The sequence below is a fragment of the Hibiscus syriacus genome, unplaced genomic scaffold, assembly GCF_006381635.1.
Source record: "Hibiscus syriacus cultivar Baekdansim isolate YM2019G1 unplaced genomic scaffold, ASM638163v2 tig00111812_pilon, whole genome shotgun sequence".
Classification (NCBI taxonomy): Eukaryota; Viridiplantae; Streptophyta; class Magnoliopsida; order Malvales; family Malvaceae; genus Hibiscus; species Hibiscus syriacus.
In genome coordinates, this window is record NW_024063187.1 from 390,964 (window position 1) to 407,882 (window position 16,919).

The 16,919-nt window shown below is 35.4% G+C and overlaps 1 protein-coding gene across 1 annotated transcript; it reads left to right on the top strand.

Moving 5' to 3' along the window:
- Positions 1 to 13,387: 13,387 nt before the first annotated feature.
- On the top strand, positions 13,388 to 14,272 carry LOC120171119. The gene has a single exon (XM_039178906.1). The coding sequence runs from the start codon at positions 13,388 to 13,390 to the stop codon at positions 14,270 to 14,272; it is 885 nt and encodes a 294-aa protein (XP_039034837.1).
- Positions 14,273 to 16,919: the final 2,647 nt, after the last annotated feature.

Here is a 16,919-nt window from a genome sequence, read left to right on the forward strand (position 1 = left end):
AAAGGTACTTGGTTGGGAAATTATGAGAATACTCTGGTAGGGTAAAATTATGAAAATACCCTTATGTTATAAAAAGACAAGATTTGAATATGGAAGTTAGATAAGAGGATTTTACAGACATATTGATCTGATAAAAATATTGACGTGTATAAGAAATGTTAGTTTTATTTGGAAATTATGGATAATCGGTTTTAATCCTATGAGAGTTTGTAAAGGATACTAGAAGTTTGTTAAGAGAACCGTTTCAAGATCAGAGAGTGTTCAAGAAAGCAATTAATCATAGGATCTCTAAATTATATTAATTTCGTTAAGAGCTAATATCGAAATTATCTGGTTAAGAAATTACGGAAATGCTCTTAAGAGGTAGAATAGTCTGAGTTGACTCTGAATGAGAAAATACTTAGGGGATTCATACTTAACTCGATTAAGTATGAATTTAATTGTTAAGATCCTGACTTAGTGTAGGAAAATTCCTGATATTCCGTTTATAAAATCTGAGAAGGCACTTGACCCGGAAATATCCGAGTTATGAGTAAATACCTGAAGAACAATTTGTTGGGGTTGTTATGTTGTCAGAATTATTCGAATAACTGAAATAAATGATAAGATTGAATTTAATAGTAAGATCGGACGGAAGGAAATGATTGAAATACGCTGAATCTATAAAATGACCAAAATACCCCTGTAATGGAAATTACCCAAGAATATCATCAAGCTCAGAAATGATTGGATATCCTCGAGCTCTGAAATGAATGGAATAAAATTGAATACCAAAATTTACAAAATAACCTTATGGCCTATACTAAGTAAATGTCTTGGATTAATTAAGGAATCCAAGTAAGCATAGGTATTGGACTACCTTTAAAGGTAATGGAAAATAATTTAAGTGAGTAGATCAACCCTAAAGATATGACAATTCCTGAATTGCATAGATATTGCTGGAACATGTGTTCGTCTTCTCAAGTTTGGCTCGATGATAAATTTTGGAAGTATTCAGCTCAGCTCTAGATCGTATTCAGTACTAAGAATTGGACGTTTGTTTGACAAATCAACCACGAAGACCAAATTAAATGGAATGGAAGTACAACATGTATCTGAAATTCAGGAACGTTTGAATTACTCTGGAAAATCCTGAAGTAACTGGAATGGAGATGACTGCTAAATAAAATAGGTAACCTCAATGACTGTGGATTTAGTAAGTGATTTGGATAAGTCTGGAAACTCTGATGAGTTTACGTAGTGTACAATTACAATGGGTTATGAACAAATTAATCAAGTACGTCAGTATTTCATGATATTGTGGAAGTGTGGAAATGAAATAAAGACATTGGAAGATTTATTCAACGATGATTCCGAAAATGGTCTATGGACAAGAATTGTGGTATTAAAGAGTAAATACCCTGGAAGAACAATGAATTGACCAATCGACAGGCATTAGTTATGGGAACTATTCATCTAAGAGTTGTCTGATAATCCGATCAATCGACATATAACATAAATGTCCTGAACCTTCATTTCTTCCTTATCAGCTCAAGTCACATTCTGAATAACTGATGATTCTGTCAGTCATTGAACTCTTTCAATAGTGATTCTGAATTCTGATATTCTATCGGTATACTGAAGATCCATATTCCTCTACTTGTTAAGATTATCCAATATCTTTGAATACTATCTGTAAATTCTGGTGTGTTCCCTACTCACATGAATATTTTATCTGATTTTCAATTTGAATTCTGATCTGATACTTGACATTGATTCTGATCTGATATCTGATATATATTCTGATCTGATACTTGACTTGGATTCTGATCTGATACTTGACCTGGAGTTTGATATGATACTCGACCTGATTTATGTTTTGATTTTTGATATATCCGTTTACGGACGGACATATTTACTTGGGGGGTAATATTGGAGGAAGTATACCTGGAGGCTCCTCGGCTGTGTGCTCAGGGCCTTATTTACCGGTTCCTCGGCTGTGTGCTCAAGGCCTACTGGACTTGATGGTGGGTGTATGGTTCTGGGGAACCTACACAATTTGGACTTGTTAGATGGGGGTATATATATATATTTATATGTTTTAAAAGATCAGTATCTTTTTACTGGTTTTATGGGAACACACCAGATAACCTATTCTGATCTCCTGAACTCAGTCATCCGAAATATTTCTCTGAACTGAAAGCTCATTGTCTGTTACCACCTGAAATATCAGTAGGATCTCTGCTCAGTATAAAAATCTGTAAATGTTCGGAAACAATAAGGAAATATATATATTTATCTCTATCTGCACGTTCATCAGCATCATATGGTAGTTCTATATTACTGAGCTTTCCAAAGCTCACTCTATTACTCACCTTTTCAGGTTAAAAGAATTGTACCAGTGCATCTATCGACTTCAGTAAGGGAGTTCGTCCGGTGTTGTTGCAGAGTATGGTACATGTGATTAGGGGGCATGTAATTGTATTTTGATTTATATACGAGTTTGGAAATTTGTTTTATTTTTAAATAGTGAAAACTGATTTTATAAGTTTACATGTTCTGATAAAAAGTTTTAAATTTTCTGCTATTTTTACAGTGGGTCGCTCCGGTGGCCCTAATGTGACTTCCCAGATCGGATCGGGCTACCCGCATCGGTCTGGGGGGTTACATGGCTAGAGCATCTCAATTTCTTCAATTTGTCACCATTGCCCCCCCCCCCGACACTTACAAGAGACATTTATTTTGATTTTGGTATCCAAATTGCTTTGGATCCTTGAACATTAGTTTCAATGCCCCTTACTTTCTTAATTTTAAAACATTTTCCTTTCTTTAAAGGAAAAATATGTTCCGAATGACCATTAAAATGGCAATGTGAGCATTTTGCCATTTTTTAAACATATAATAAGTTGTTTTTAGAAATTAATTCTTTTTTGTTAAGCTTTCAAGATTATCTTTCAAATCAAAATTTATTTTTCTACATCATTGATTTTGATTTTTGAAAGCTCTAAATCATTTTTCAAAGTTTTATTTTGTTTTTCAAAATCAAATTTTGCTTTCAAAACCAAATCATTTTCAACTTTATGTTTTGAAATTAATTTCTTATATTTGGAATTCATGGTCTCAAATTCCAAATACAACTCATTATAAGCATCTTGTAACTCATCAAAATAATGTTAATTTAATTTATTTGAGTTTAAATATACCTTTGAATCTTCTTCGATGGCCATGAGACAAAGGTTGGATACTTCATCTTCATCGTTGGAGTCATGTTTATCACTCTAAGCTACCATAAATGCCTTCTTCTTACTTGATCCCTTCTTTTTTATTAGGGGACAAGCATACTCTACATGCCTCGTTCTTTGACAATTGAAGCACACCGTGAGACTCTTTTTTTTTTGATTCATGCTTCACTTTCTTAGAAGTCATGAATCTCTTGAATCTTTTGAAGAGCTTGGACATCTCTTCTTATTCTTCATTGACTTCATCCACCTCTTCACTTGAATCTTGATTGCTCTCGTTGGTGGATTTGAAGGAAATGCCTACCTTATTCTTCTTCTTTTTCATTCTTCACCATCAACTCGTGAGTGAGAAAAGAACCAATAAACTCATCAAGAGTGAGAGTCTTTAGGTTCTTAGCTTCGATGATCATCTTCTTTTTTGATTGCCAAGACTTTGGAAGAAATTATATCATCTTCCTCACTAGCTTCTCATTAGGGACCACTTCTTCAAATCCCTTGAGACCATTGAAAATCATGGAAAATCTATCTGTCATAGATTTGATGTCTTCATCCAAATTCATCTTGAAATTCTCATAGTTATGCTTGAGAAGACTGATTTTGATTTCCCTCACTTTGTTGGTTTCTTCATGAGTGACTTTGAGCTGTCCCAAATCTCCTTGGAATTAGAACAAGAGAAGACTATTCCATATTCATCTGGGCCTAATACACAAAATAGAATGCTCATAACCTTTGTATTGAGTTGGAACTTTTCTCTCTCTATCACTTCAATCATCCATCTTATCGGTTGGAATGAAGTATCCTTTAATTATTAAGTTCCAAGCTCCTAGATCATTGGCTTGAATGAAGAGCATCATTTTATTCTTTCAATATGCATAATTAGCTCCATTGAAATAAGGTAGCTTGTTAACCAATTGAGAATCTTCAATATAGTAAAAGCCAGATGTCGAAAACATCTTCTTGTCGGTTGTGTTGGAAATCGGTAAAGCTTCTTCAAGGACCGTCTCAAGGTGATTAAACCTTCTAATGAGTCAAGCTATGATATCAATTATTAGGATATTCGATAAAGCTCAATAAACAATCGAATGGTTCGCCAATAAAGTGAACTTGAGAAAAATTAGGGATTAAGGAGATTTAAGGATGAGAAAATTGATGCAAAAAGATTTATAGTGGTTCAACTTTCTCAACCAAAGTATATGTCTACTACCTTAGCTTCTCACAAAGGATTTTCTAACAAATTCACTAATTTGTTCTTTCTTTTTCAACGATAAAGAGATAACCTTTACAAATACCTATCTTTTCAATTGGCTAAGATAGAACCAAAACCTCTTTTACAAAAGGGAAAAGATGTAAACAAGAAAATCCTTACAAGGTAGGTGTTTACAAATTGAAGCTCACAAAATCACAACTATTTACAAGAGAAAGAAAATAAAGCGTGAAAAAATCTTTTATTGTGCTTGATTGCTTGGATAGGTGTTTTAACCCTTCTTCAAGTGTTCTCAACTTGTTTATTTATGTTAGAATGTGTTTTTGGTCGTTAGCCGTTGGGGATGATTTAGAGTCGTCGGGGATAAAATCTCTGCAAAAACAAAATTACCCAGGATAAGGAGTATCAGTATTCGTTTAATGAGTATCGACACTTCCTTTATAATTTTTAAATCAACTAGTTGTTACTAGCCATTTGGTTTGACCAGTATCGATACTATGTTGATGGTATCGATACTACTATGTAAAGTAGAATCGATACCCTTTTGAGTATCGATGCCTATTTTATATTCTAGAATTTGACAAACTGGTAGTATTGATACTACCTTGAGAGTATCGATACTTCTCTTTCCTTTTGTATCAATACCACATGAACATTATTGGTACTGTTCATATAGTACCGATACTTCAAGAACAGTATCGGTACTTCGTACTTTGAAAAAGAATTTTGTGCTCAAATCCTAGTTTAACGGACTTTGAATTATTTTTTAAATCTTTTAAAAACTTTGAAAAATTCAATTTAGTCCAAAAATATTTTGCCTTTAATTTGTTATATCAAAACATTATAAAACATAGTTCAATAGTGTCTTAAAGGGAATGGAGAAATGAGTTTTGTGTGTTGTGTGCTTCTGTGTTTTTTGCACTTTTTCTTACAAACTGTTCACTTGCGTTATCATAACACGAGCTAAAACCCTGCCACGTCCTATTTAAGTAGGAGTGGGAAATTACTCCCTCGTGTGGTTTTCACCTTCGTATGGGATAGTGAATCACTATTAAGGGTCACGCCTTATAGTCCTTGTGATGGTTTTCACCTCCGTTTGGACATAAGGAGGTGTGTTCCCTTGAACTAAACTCGATCCAAAAGCCTATGATGGGCCAGGATTGAGGGTCTAACAACCCAATGGGGCTGACAACGATAATTCAAGAACTTTTTACTTTATAATCGAACCCATCATATAGTGAACCTAGAACCCGATCCTATGTAGGGTCTAACCCAATCCTTAAGAATCCCTGGAGGAGGGTACACAAGGAAAAGCTCTTTTGAGTCTTTTAATTTTTGCAGTATAATATTACTTTCCGAATAAATGTATGAGAACTATATATCATGTGATTAGGTTTATTTTTCGAATAAGCATGTGAACTAGATGATATGAGGTTAGGATTTTGATGTTAAACAAAGCATGGGTGTAGAAATCATGTTAGGGTAAGATTTGCTAAATCATGATTAAGTAGCCAGAATGTGACAGTAGGTTTTATTGACGAAATATATTTTTCCCAATTATTTCTTTATAATTACTAACTAATTTTCTTTTTCCTTTTCCTTTTATTTTGTTTTCATTTTTGCATTGTACTATTCATTCCATGGTGTTGATCCATGATTGATGTCCATATATAATTATTAACTAATTTTATTTTTTCTTTTCATTTTATTTTGTTTTCATTTTTTGCATTGTACTATTCATTCCATGGTGTTGATCCATGATTGATGTCCATATAGAAGGCTAGTAATATGGAAAGAATAGTCCAAAAATAGGTAGAAGATAATACAGATGTTATGAGATGGTCCGAGCAGTCCCAAATCACCTATGGAGATAGCTTACCGCCTGGTTACATGTCAGATTTGATTGCTTGCACCCACATCAATGTCCATAAAAATGATTTGAGTGAGTTAAAAGAGATTTAGGGAAGATGGGGAAGCAGTCGGTAAACATTTGTTCTACCAATTGTATGGTGACATCTCCTACCTCTTAGACATCCAAATTGATTGAAATTTGTTTAGAGCTCTTGCACAATTCTAGAACCCCGCCTACAGTTGTTTTACTTTTGGTCGAGTGGATCTAACACCTACCATAGATGAATATCAGGCCTTGATTCGTTGTCTGAGATTCCAAGTGGAAAGGGTATACACTAAGCCACCAAACACTCCTTTTAAAAAGAAACTACTTTCGATGACTAGACGGCTCTGAGAGAAGTAATTGATCGTCATCCCGATAAGAGAAAAAAAGATAGTGTTGTTTACTCTGGGTATTTATGAGCTAGTCATATTCCCAAAGGTTCTGGGGCATATTGATATGACAGTGGTTGATTTATTCGAAAGATTGGATAGACATGTGGATCCCGTTCCAACTATTCTAGTCGAGACTTTCTATTCTTTAAACTCTTGCAGATGATAGAAATGACGCTTTATATGATGTGCACCACTATTTCTAGTTTGAATCCTCAATCATTTTAAACATGTTGAGAGGGCACCTGGTCAAGTGTTCCTAGAAGGGTTTTCGCCTTTAAAAGATCTTCTTTCCTAAGAATGTCCTTGGGGTTTCACTGAGGAAAAATAGATGGTCATCTTAAAAGATATCCAAGATAGTAACCTAATAGTTAATCTTGAAAATAGACAGCCCATAGAAGAACATTTGAGAGTCGTATCATCCCCGCTAGAGCTAACCAAGCGTGATTTTGAGGCTGAAAGAAAGCAATGGAAGGAAACCTTACAAAAGTTGGAGGATAAGATATACCAAAAAGAAGTGGAAATTGACATCCAAAAAGGTCGAGCTGATCGAATTGAAAAAATAGAAAAGCAACTCATATTGGACTTTAATGATCTCCAATTATCCTACCAACAAATAGTAAAAGCTCAGATGGCTGCTAGCTCAAGTAAATAATCCGCTGAGTGGAGGCAAGAAATAGTAAGTCTGAATAGAGAAGCTGAAGAAAGTAAATAAGACCTCAAGTAGAGTAGACATCAGGCGAAGATACATTAAAAAGAAAATAGTGTGTTGGATAAACAACTGAAAGAAAGTCGAGTCCAAAATAAGAAACTGAAAGGAAAGGTCTCGAGTTTAGAGGTAGCACTACGATCTTACAAAATCTGAGAATGCAACTCGAGTTGTAGAGAGGCCTAAAGCCTAAGTAAATGAGTAAATGAACTTGAGACTATGGTTCAATATTTTTAGAGAATGGTAAGTGAACTTCCGATAGTCCCTTATAAAGCATCTATACAATGGCGCTATCATTAGGAGCAGGCTCAGTGGAGAGTTAAACAAATGGATGGCCTCATTACTAGCTACCTATAACATGCTCAATGAGTGGCTCAATACTTGGTCAACTTAGCACAAAAGATGCTACTGTGAGCGAAGGATTGGAACCCAAGATTGAGAAGCCTAGAGGATTTTGGATCTACTTCGACACATACAACAATTAGGGGAGATAAATCAAATCTATATGTGATAAGTTTAAGCCTTATTATCAAACTTCGTTTCTAATATAAAAAATTGTTCTAAGAAATCGTTCCAGAATCAATACCTTGCATTTTGCATATGCATTTTACTTTTTGCATTGCATTTTATCTTTCGCAATATATTCTATTCATTCAGTCATATTTTTCATATTCATTAATAAAATATCAACCTTAATCAAACAAAAGATTGTGTGGAAGAATATTGGGAACTTCAAAGCGTCCGTATAACATTAGGAAAAATTCAATGGATGAAAATATGGCCCAGATTGATAAAACTCAACAAGAGATACAAGGAATCATGAGAAAGATTCAATAAGATATGTTAAATGCCCAAAGAGATATGTTTTCTAAGTTCGCTAGCTTACTTGAATGAAAGAATCCCGAGCATGGAAAGAGCTTGATACCTAAACTGTGATTGAGAGACCACTCTACCCACCTGGGTTCACCCCAACTCAATCCCAGATACCCCAACAAATGCCTATTCATACAGGTAAGGTGCACATTAATCCAATCGGTGCCTCTATAAACTTATATCCTGGAGCTAGCTCACACCAGGATGAACTTCAGCATCACCAAGTCCCAAATTTTGATGAAGAAGCCAGGTTGGAGCAAAACAAACAGCTAGAAGAGAAGTGGAAATAGATGGAGGAGGAAATTAGGGCTAGAAGGAAGATACTAGTGTGTATGGAATCAATGCCAAGGAGTTGAGTATGGTTTCTGACTTTGTGCTGCCTCTGAAATTCAAAGTTTCTGACTTTGAAAAGTTTGATGGCACAAGATGTCCCTCTGCCCACATCACAATGTTCTACAAAAAAATGACTGGTTACATAGAGAATGACCAACTATTGATCCATTGATTCTAGGAGAGTTTACTATTTAATGGTACAATCAATTGAGGAGGGTTTATATCAAGTCGTGGAATGATTTGGCCAAAGATTTTCTTGAGCAATATAAGCATGTGAATGATGTTAGGCCCAATCGAATTATGTTGCAAAGTATGGAAAAAAGATCTAATGAGAGCTTCAAACAATATGCTCATAGATGGAGAGACATGGATGTACAAGTCCATCCGCCGCTTGAAGAAGAATAGATAAACATGCTTTTTAATTCTAATAGCTTCTTTCACTAGCCACCTCATAGGTAATTCATCTAAGAGTTTTGCTGACTTAGTTACAACTGGGAAAATTATTGAAATGGCAATAAAGAATGGGAGACTCGATGGAGGTGAGTCTAATAAAAAAACCAATGAGGAATAAGAACAATGAGATTAACAATGTGAGGAAATATGACTCCAATAACATTATTGTGTCTTGACCTCAGGCCATGGGGTCATCTACACAAAATTCTGCTAGACAGGGGGCAAGAGAGCCAAGGCAAGAGAAATAGAAGCCTCAATTTGATCTGATCCCTATGTCCGACAATGAGTTGTTCCATGTATTGTATGACATATATATGGTGTCACCTTATCATGTGTCACTTTTTTAACCTCCCTACCCTAAGTGGTATGATAGTAATGTCCAATGTGAGTATCATGCAGAGGTTCCTGGACATTCAATAGAGAATTACACTGCCTTTAAGAAAATTGTCCAAAGGTTAAGGCAAAATAATGTCATCAATTTTGGTGATAGTGAGCAACCAAACTTGGACCAGAACCCACTGCCAAACCATGCAGGTACATAAATCAATACAATTACTAAGGAAGTGGGAAAGAAGGTCATAACCAACATGAGTGGCGTAAAGTCACCAATGTGTTGGATATGTCAAATGATCAAGGCATGCCTCTTAGTCCCTAATATATCAGCTGGATGAGTTAAGAATGAGAATGTATGCCAATATCACAACTGAAATGGACACGCCATACAAGTGTTTTCTGAATTCTGAGCTTTGGTGCAAATAATGATGAACGATAAAGAGATGGAATTTTACAAAGAGACCGTTGAAGAAGAAGAGGCAGAAGTGTGTGCATCTGAGGGTTTTTCTAGGGGAGTTTACAATGTTAATTGCCCTCTAGTCATCACACCAAAAACCCGTGTAGTAGAAAAAGTAACTCCTAAGGTGGTAATAACACCCCCATCTCCAATCCCTTACAAGGACAATAAGCAAGTCCCATGGAAATACGAGTGCAAGATGGAAGAGGTAGAGAAAGAGAATTAAGAAGTGGGTAAAGGTGGCCATTTCCCTAGGAGTGGAAGATGTTACTCTCCCAATATCCCAAAGAACCTGAGAAAAGATCTACTAATGACAAAGGAAGAAGGTCGACTTGCTAATAAAAGATGATGAGCCAACAATCAACAAAACAATGACCGAGAACGAGGCTGTGGAATTTTTGAAAATTTTGAAACACAAAAAATATATCATTGTTGAATAATTGCATAAGCTACCTGCTAGCATCTCGATACTTTCTCTTTTATTAAGATCTAAGGCACATCGAGACACTCTGTTGAAAGTCTTGAATTAAACTTTCGTACCAAAGGATTTACCTGTGAACAAGCTAGATAGGTTGGTTGCAAAAATCCAATTTGACAACTTTATTTTCTTTTTCAATGATAAGATCTCATCTTGGATGATTGGCAACCACAAAGCTCTACATATCACCATCAAATACAAGACATGTTTTATCATGAGTGTTAGTCGACAATGGCTCTGCTCTAAACGTAATACCATTGGTAAACCTAAATAAGTTACCCATCGATAGTACACATATGAGGAACTACCAGAGTTCTATTCGAGCCTTTGATGGAATGAAGAGAGAAATATTAGGGAAGATTGATATCCCTCTAACTATTGGCCCAGCTACTTATGAGGTGGAGTTCCTTGTAATGGATATCATGCCTACTTACAATTGTTTGCTAGAAAGACCTTGGATTCACCAGGAATGGGTAGTTTCATCTACGCCGCACCAAAAGCTAAAGTTAGTGATTGAGGGAAGGATGGTATGCATTGACGCTAAGGAAGACATTATTGCTTCCGTTTTTTCTATTTCCCCTTATGTTGAAGTAGATGAGAAAACTATAGAGTGTTCTTTCAGATCCCTGGAGTTCATCAATATGACATTTTTGGATGAGGGAAAAAATATGCCCAAGCCTAGACTCTCCAACTGTACCCGAATGGAACTCAAGCTAACTCTAGGAAGGGGATCCAAGGCTAGAAAAGGGCTAGGGAGCCGTCTGCAGGAACTTTTCAATCTCATTTTTTGCACCACCAAAAGAGATCGCTTTATCTTGGGATATAAGCCAACCTTGAGGAAAAAATTAAAGGGAATCTAAAAGAGCTAAGAGAGGAGAAGAGCGAGGTTAACTAGAGAGAAATTCAATTGGGAGTCGATGACTTTCCTACTACTACATAATATCTTTTTGTCTAGAGGTCATATATTCTAGGGCAGTCAGCAAGTCAAGAAACCCATTGTCAAGGATGCACTGAAAGATCAGGGCATTAATTTAATACTAGATGATGAGGCTCAGGAAAGAATGTCTATAAAAATCTATCCCGCACCGCCAAGCTTCATGTTAAACAATTGGACTGCAGAGGAGTTACCTATAGTTTACAAGTCTGTTTCAGAGTAATACACAAAAACTTTCCCTATTATCTAAACCCAGGGCAATAGGTGATCTTATGTAAAGGGTTAATCTATCTATTTTTAATTTTCAATAAAAGATGCATTTCTATTAATTCACAAAGTGGCAAACATTATCCCATGCATTTCTTCATTCTTTATTACTTATATATTATTTCATTCTACTTATCTTGATATGGGATAGATTATCCTATACGTGTATATGTATATATCTTCTCGTTCTTTATTCTTTCAAGACCCCAGATATCAATAACATGAATTTGAAGACACTGGCCCAGAGATTGATTTCAAGCTGTCCATATGTCAGGGGAAATCGAGGGTTGTGATAATGGCGAGGAATGTGATTTGCCTTTTAAACTGCTAAAAATGGCGAAAATGGAGGATAAGCATATTTTGCTTCATGAAGAACCCACAGAAACTTTGAATCTGGGGTCAGATGAAGACAAAAAATAAGTAAATATTGGCACCACCCTATCTATCAAGGGACGACAGAGTTTGATTGAACTGCTTCAAGAGTATAAAGATGTATTTGTTTGGTCACATGAAGACATATCGGGTTCAGACATAGAATTGGTGGTACACAAGTTACCGATAAAGCCAAAATGTAGACCTGTACGACAAAAGCTTAGAAGGATGAGACCCGAGATGCTATTAAAAATTAAAGAAGTGAAGAAACAATTCGATTTTAGTATCCTTAAGGTGGCCAAGTATCCTGAATGGGTGGCAAATATTGCCCCAATACCAAAGAAGGATGGAAAAGTTCGTATGTACGTTGACTACAGAGTTCTCAATAGGGCGAGCCCGATGGATAATTTTCCTTTGCCACACATAGACAAGCTGGTGGATAATACTACTGGAAATTCCCTATTTTCGTTTATGGATATATTCTCTAGTTACAATCAAATAAAGATGCACCCTGAAGATATGGAAAAACCTACGTTTATCACTATGTATGGCATATTTTGCTACAAGGTGATGTCATTTGGGTTGAAGAATGCAGGGGAAATGTACTAGAGAGCCATGGTAACATTTGTTTCATGACATGATGTATAAATAAATAGAATTTTATGTTGATGATATGATTTTCAAGGTAATTATAGAGGAAGAACACGTTGAAAATTTCTGGAAACTCTTCCATAGGTTAAAGAAATGACAGTTGAAACTTAACCCAAATAAGTGTACCTTCGGGGTATCATCTGGAAAGTTTTTAGGGTTTATAGTGAGTAAAAAAGGGATTTAAATAGACCCTAATAAAGTTAAATCTATTCCAAATTTTCCACCCTCATAAACACAAAAAGATGTTTGAGGATTCCTAGGGAGATTAAATTACATCGCTCGGTTTATCTCATAATTGAGCGAGAAATGTGATCCTATTTTTCGCCTTCTCCTCAAGAATAACTTAGGAGTATGTAGTGATGATTTCCGGAAAGCTTTTAAAGCAGTCAAGCAATATTTGTCAAATACTCCAGTTCTAGTACCACCTGTCCTAGGCAAGCCCTTAATTCTCTACTTTTTAGTCTTTGAGAACTACATGGGGTGTATTAGGACAACATGAGCATACGGAGAAAAAAGAGAGAGTAATTTACTATATCATCAAGAAGTTCACTAATTACGATACAAGTTACTCGTCAATCAAAAAGTTGTTTTGCGCTTTGGTTTGGGCTACTCGAAGGCTCGGGCAGTATATGTTGTATCATATCACTTGGTTTATATTCATACTTGACCCTTTGAAATATCTTATGGGTGTTCCTACTTTATATGAAAGGTTAGCTTATTGGCAGATTATGTTGTCTAAGTTTGACATTCAATACGTAAGCCAGAAAGCAGTTAAAGGGAGTGACATAGCATATTTTATTACAAATAGGGCTTCTGAAGAATATGAGCCAAAGTTTTGATTTTCCAAATAAAGATTTGATAGCTATTTCAGTAGAAGAAGAAACTATATCTACCAATGAACATTGGAAGTTGAACTTTGATGGTGTTTCGAATGCCGTAGGGCACGAAATTGGGGCAATTTTGGTCTTACTGAATGGAGAACATTATCCTTTCATCATTCGACTGAATTTTGATTGCATTAACAACATGGTTGAGTACGAAGATTGCGTCTTGGGTCTCAGAGCTGCCATTGAACGTAAAATAAAAACACTCAAAGTATATTGGGATTCAACTCTAGTTATTTATCAACTCAGAGGTGAGTGGGAAACAAAATATCCCAAGCTGGTGGAATATCGTAAATTGGTCATGAGACTTATCAAAGAATTTGAAGAAGTGACATTCAATTACCTCCCTAAAGATGAGAATCAAATGACAGATGCCTTGGCTACTTCAGCAGCAACATTTAAAGTAAATGAGCACTCAAATATGATGCCCTTTGAGATTCAGGCTTATGGGTATCCAACCCATTTCTATAGCATCGAAGAGGATGATAATGGAAATCTCTGCTATTATGATATCTTGCAATACATCAGATATCAAAGATATCCTGAGCAGGCAACCGAGAATGACAAAAGAACTATTAGAAGGATGGTTGCAGGGTATGTTCTTGATGGTGAGATCGTTTACAAGAAAAGTCCAGATCAGGTTCTGCTAAGGTGTGTTGATGTCAAAGAAGCTAAAACAATCATCGAGGAAGTGCATGAGGGGGTGTATGGTACCAATGCCAATGGACATGCAATGGCTAGACAAATAATGAGATTTGGGTATTATTGGTCAACAATGGAGACTGGTTGCATCAATTATACCAGGAAATGTCACAAGATCTAGATTTATAGAGTTAGGATATGTACCCCTGCTCATCTATTTCACGTGATGACAGCTCCATGGTCATTCTCTATGTGGGGCATTGATGTCATTGGGCAAAATTTACCCAATGCTTCAAATGATCATTGTTTCATCTCGGGTACAATAGAATACTTCAATAAATGGGTAGAAGCGGCTTACTATGCAAATATCACTCAGTTGCCAGTCTGTACGTTCTTAAAGAAGGAAATCATTTGTCGTCATGGTTTATTATAAAGAATTATCTCTGACAATACCTTGAACCTAAACAATAAGATGATAGAATCAGTTTTTGAGATATTTAAGATAAGTATCATAATTCTACCATTTACCGCCCGAAAATGAATGGGCAGTAGAGGCAGCCAATAAGAACATCAAGAGGGTTGTAGATAATATGATTGAGTCATATAAAGACTAGCATGAGAAGTTATCATTTTCTATGTTTGCTTATCAAACTTTGATGCGAACGTTGACTGGGCAAATCTGTTTTCTTTAGCCTGTGGGATGGAAGTTGTGTTACCCATTGAGGTAGAAATTCCCTCACTTCAAGTTTTGTCAGAGGTAAAGCTAGATGAGGCAGAATGGGTACAAGCTAGATATGACCAATTGAATATGATTGAGGAAAAGATATTGAAAGCTATTTTTCATGGTCAAATATACCAGAAGCGTATGATACGAGCACATGATAAGAAAGTTCATCCTCGAGAATTTCACTAGGGAGATCTGGTGCTTAGAAGGATCCTACCCATTCAAAAAGATTTCTGATGAAAGTGGATGCCAAACTGGGAAGGACCTTATATTGTGAAGAAAGCTTTTTTCTGGAGAAGTTTTGATCCTTACTGAGATGGATAGACCAGAGTTACCTAACTCTGTGAATTCCAATGTTGTCAAGAAATAATTTTCCTAAAGAAAAAAAGAATGAAAAAAAAGAAAAAAAAGAGAAAAATAAATAAAAAAGGGTTCAAGATAAAAATCTATAAAGGGCATTTTGAAACCAAATGAGGTCTCAAGTTGAAAACCCGTAAAGGACTGCTTGAGTATCATTCAAATTTAGGATTCATGCATGATAGAGGCTCTGAATTGATTTTTGAAGTTGAAAGGGTTCCTAATTTGAGCAGTAACATCCAATGATGATTATGGTTAGGACTGGAGATTGAAAAAGTCCCGATTAAAACATTCAAAAAAGAAATTGAATGCATATGAGATTCAATACTAATTTATAGCATCCAATATTTGGAGATTGGGTAGTCTAGAGAGAACTTCACACCCTTTCATATTATCACAATTCTTGAGACCCTTTTAACAAAAGCTACACTTGAGACACTCTGCGGCATGCTAGTTTAAAAGCATTCGTACTATTGATATTTGGAGATGTCTACTTTATTTTCTCTTACTATTTCCAATTAAAAGTTTGTCATTTATTTACCCAAAAACTCTTTAAAGTTATATAAATAAAAAGAGGTTTTTCTTGTTAATACCATGTTGCAAGCATCTTACTTTGAAATTAAAAACATGTAGTTTAACTTGAAAAAAATATGAGATCATCGTGTATTATTATGAAAAATGTTTTGGAAAAGTACATGTGTTATGAAGCTGAAAATGGTTTTAGCGTGAGGCTTGCATGATGATGGGCTATAGAAAAAAACTAAACCTTGGAGTATATAGAAAGTTTTAACAAGTTGGGGATAATCCAAGACGTTTATCACTAATCAAATAGCTGGTCATGAATATTGTCTGGTTTCAAGAAAGAAGAAATTAAGGATTATGTCCAACCAAGGTGTATTTGATCAAGATTGTCAGTTGGGGTGAATTGGTCATAATTTATGTGCTCAAGATTGGACTGATTCACTAGACGGCCAACGAGAGAGGATTCTCATTCGAAAAATAAAATACACTAAAATTACATTATTACACACATTTTAAGCATAAACAGAATCATGGCATTCATAAATTCATGATAATAGCTGTAATTAAGTTCCTATAGGTCTTTCAAGAGAAAACCACAAGTGGGTAACGTTGAAACCTCAAGATAAAAGTAACCAATTCAAAATCTCAAAAAGAGAGAAGTTCAAATAAAACTCGAGTCAAGGCATATTCCTATATATGGTGCATTCAGATAAGTTTCCATAGGAGAAATTGATTTTCAAAGTCTCTCTTAAATTTTAAACCTTTGAGTATGATGTTTTCAAATCATCAAACATACACTAACAAGTAGTCATGTTTAATCTACAGGTTCGATCTTCTCAAATACAAGAGAAACAAATCGATCTCGGTTCAGTTATTTCCAAACTGTGGTGGAATGAATTAAATTTCCTTAAGATATTTGTTTTTCCCTAAGAAAAAGTGGAACAGATTCTTCTTCTTTCAGATTTGGTCTTCCTGAATAGCAGCGAAGTAAATTAAGTTTGATTCAATCTTCCCTGAAGAGCAGCGAAGTGGTTCAAAAAAATTTCGAGTCTGATCTCCCCTAAAGAGTAGTGGAGCAGACCCGTCTTCTTTCAGATTTGGTCTTCTTGAAGAACAGTGAAGCAAATCAAGTTCGCTTCAGTCTTCCCTGAAGAGCAGCGAAGTGAATCAAAATTTTTCAAGATCTGATTACCTGAAAAAAGTGTAACAGGTTATTCTTCTTTCA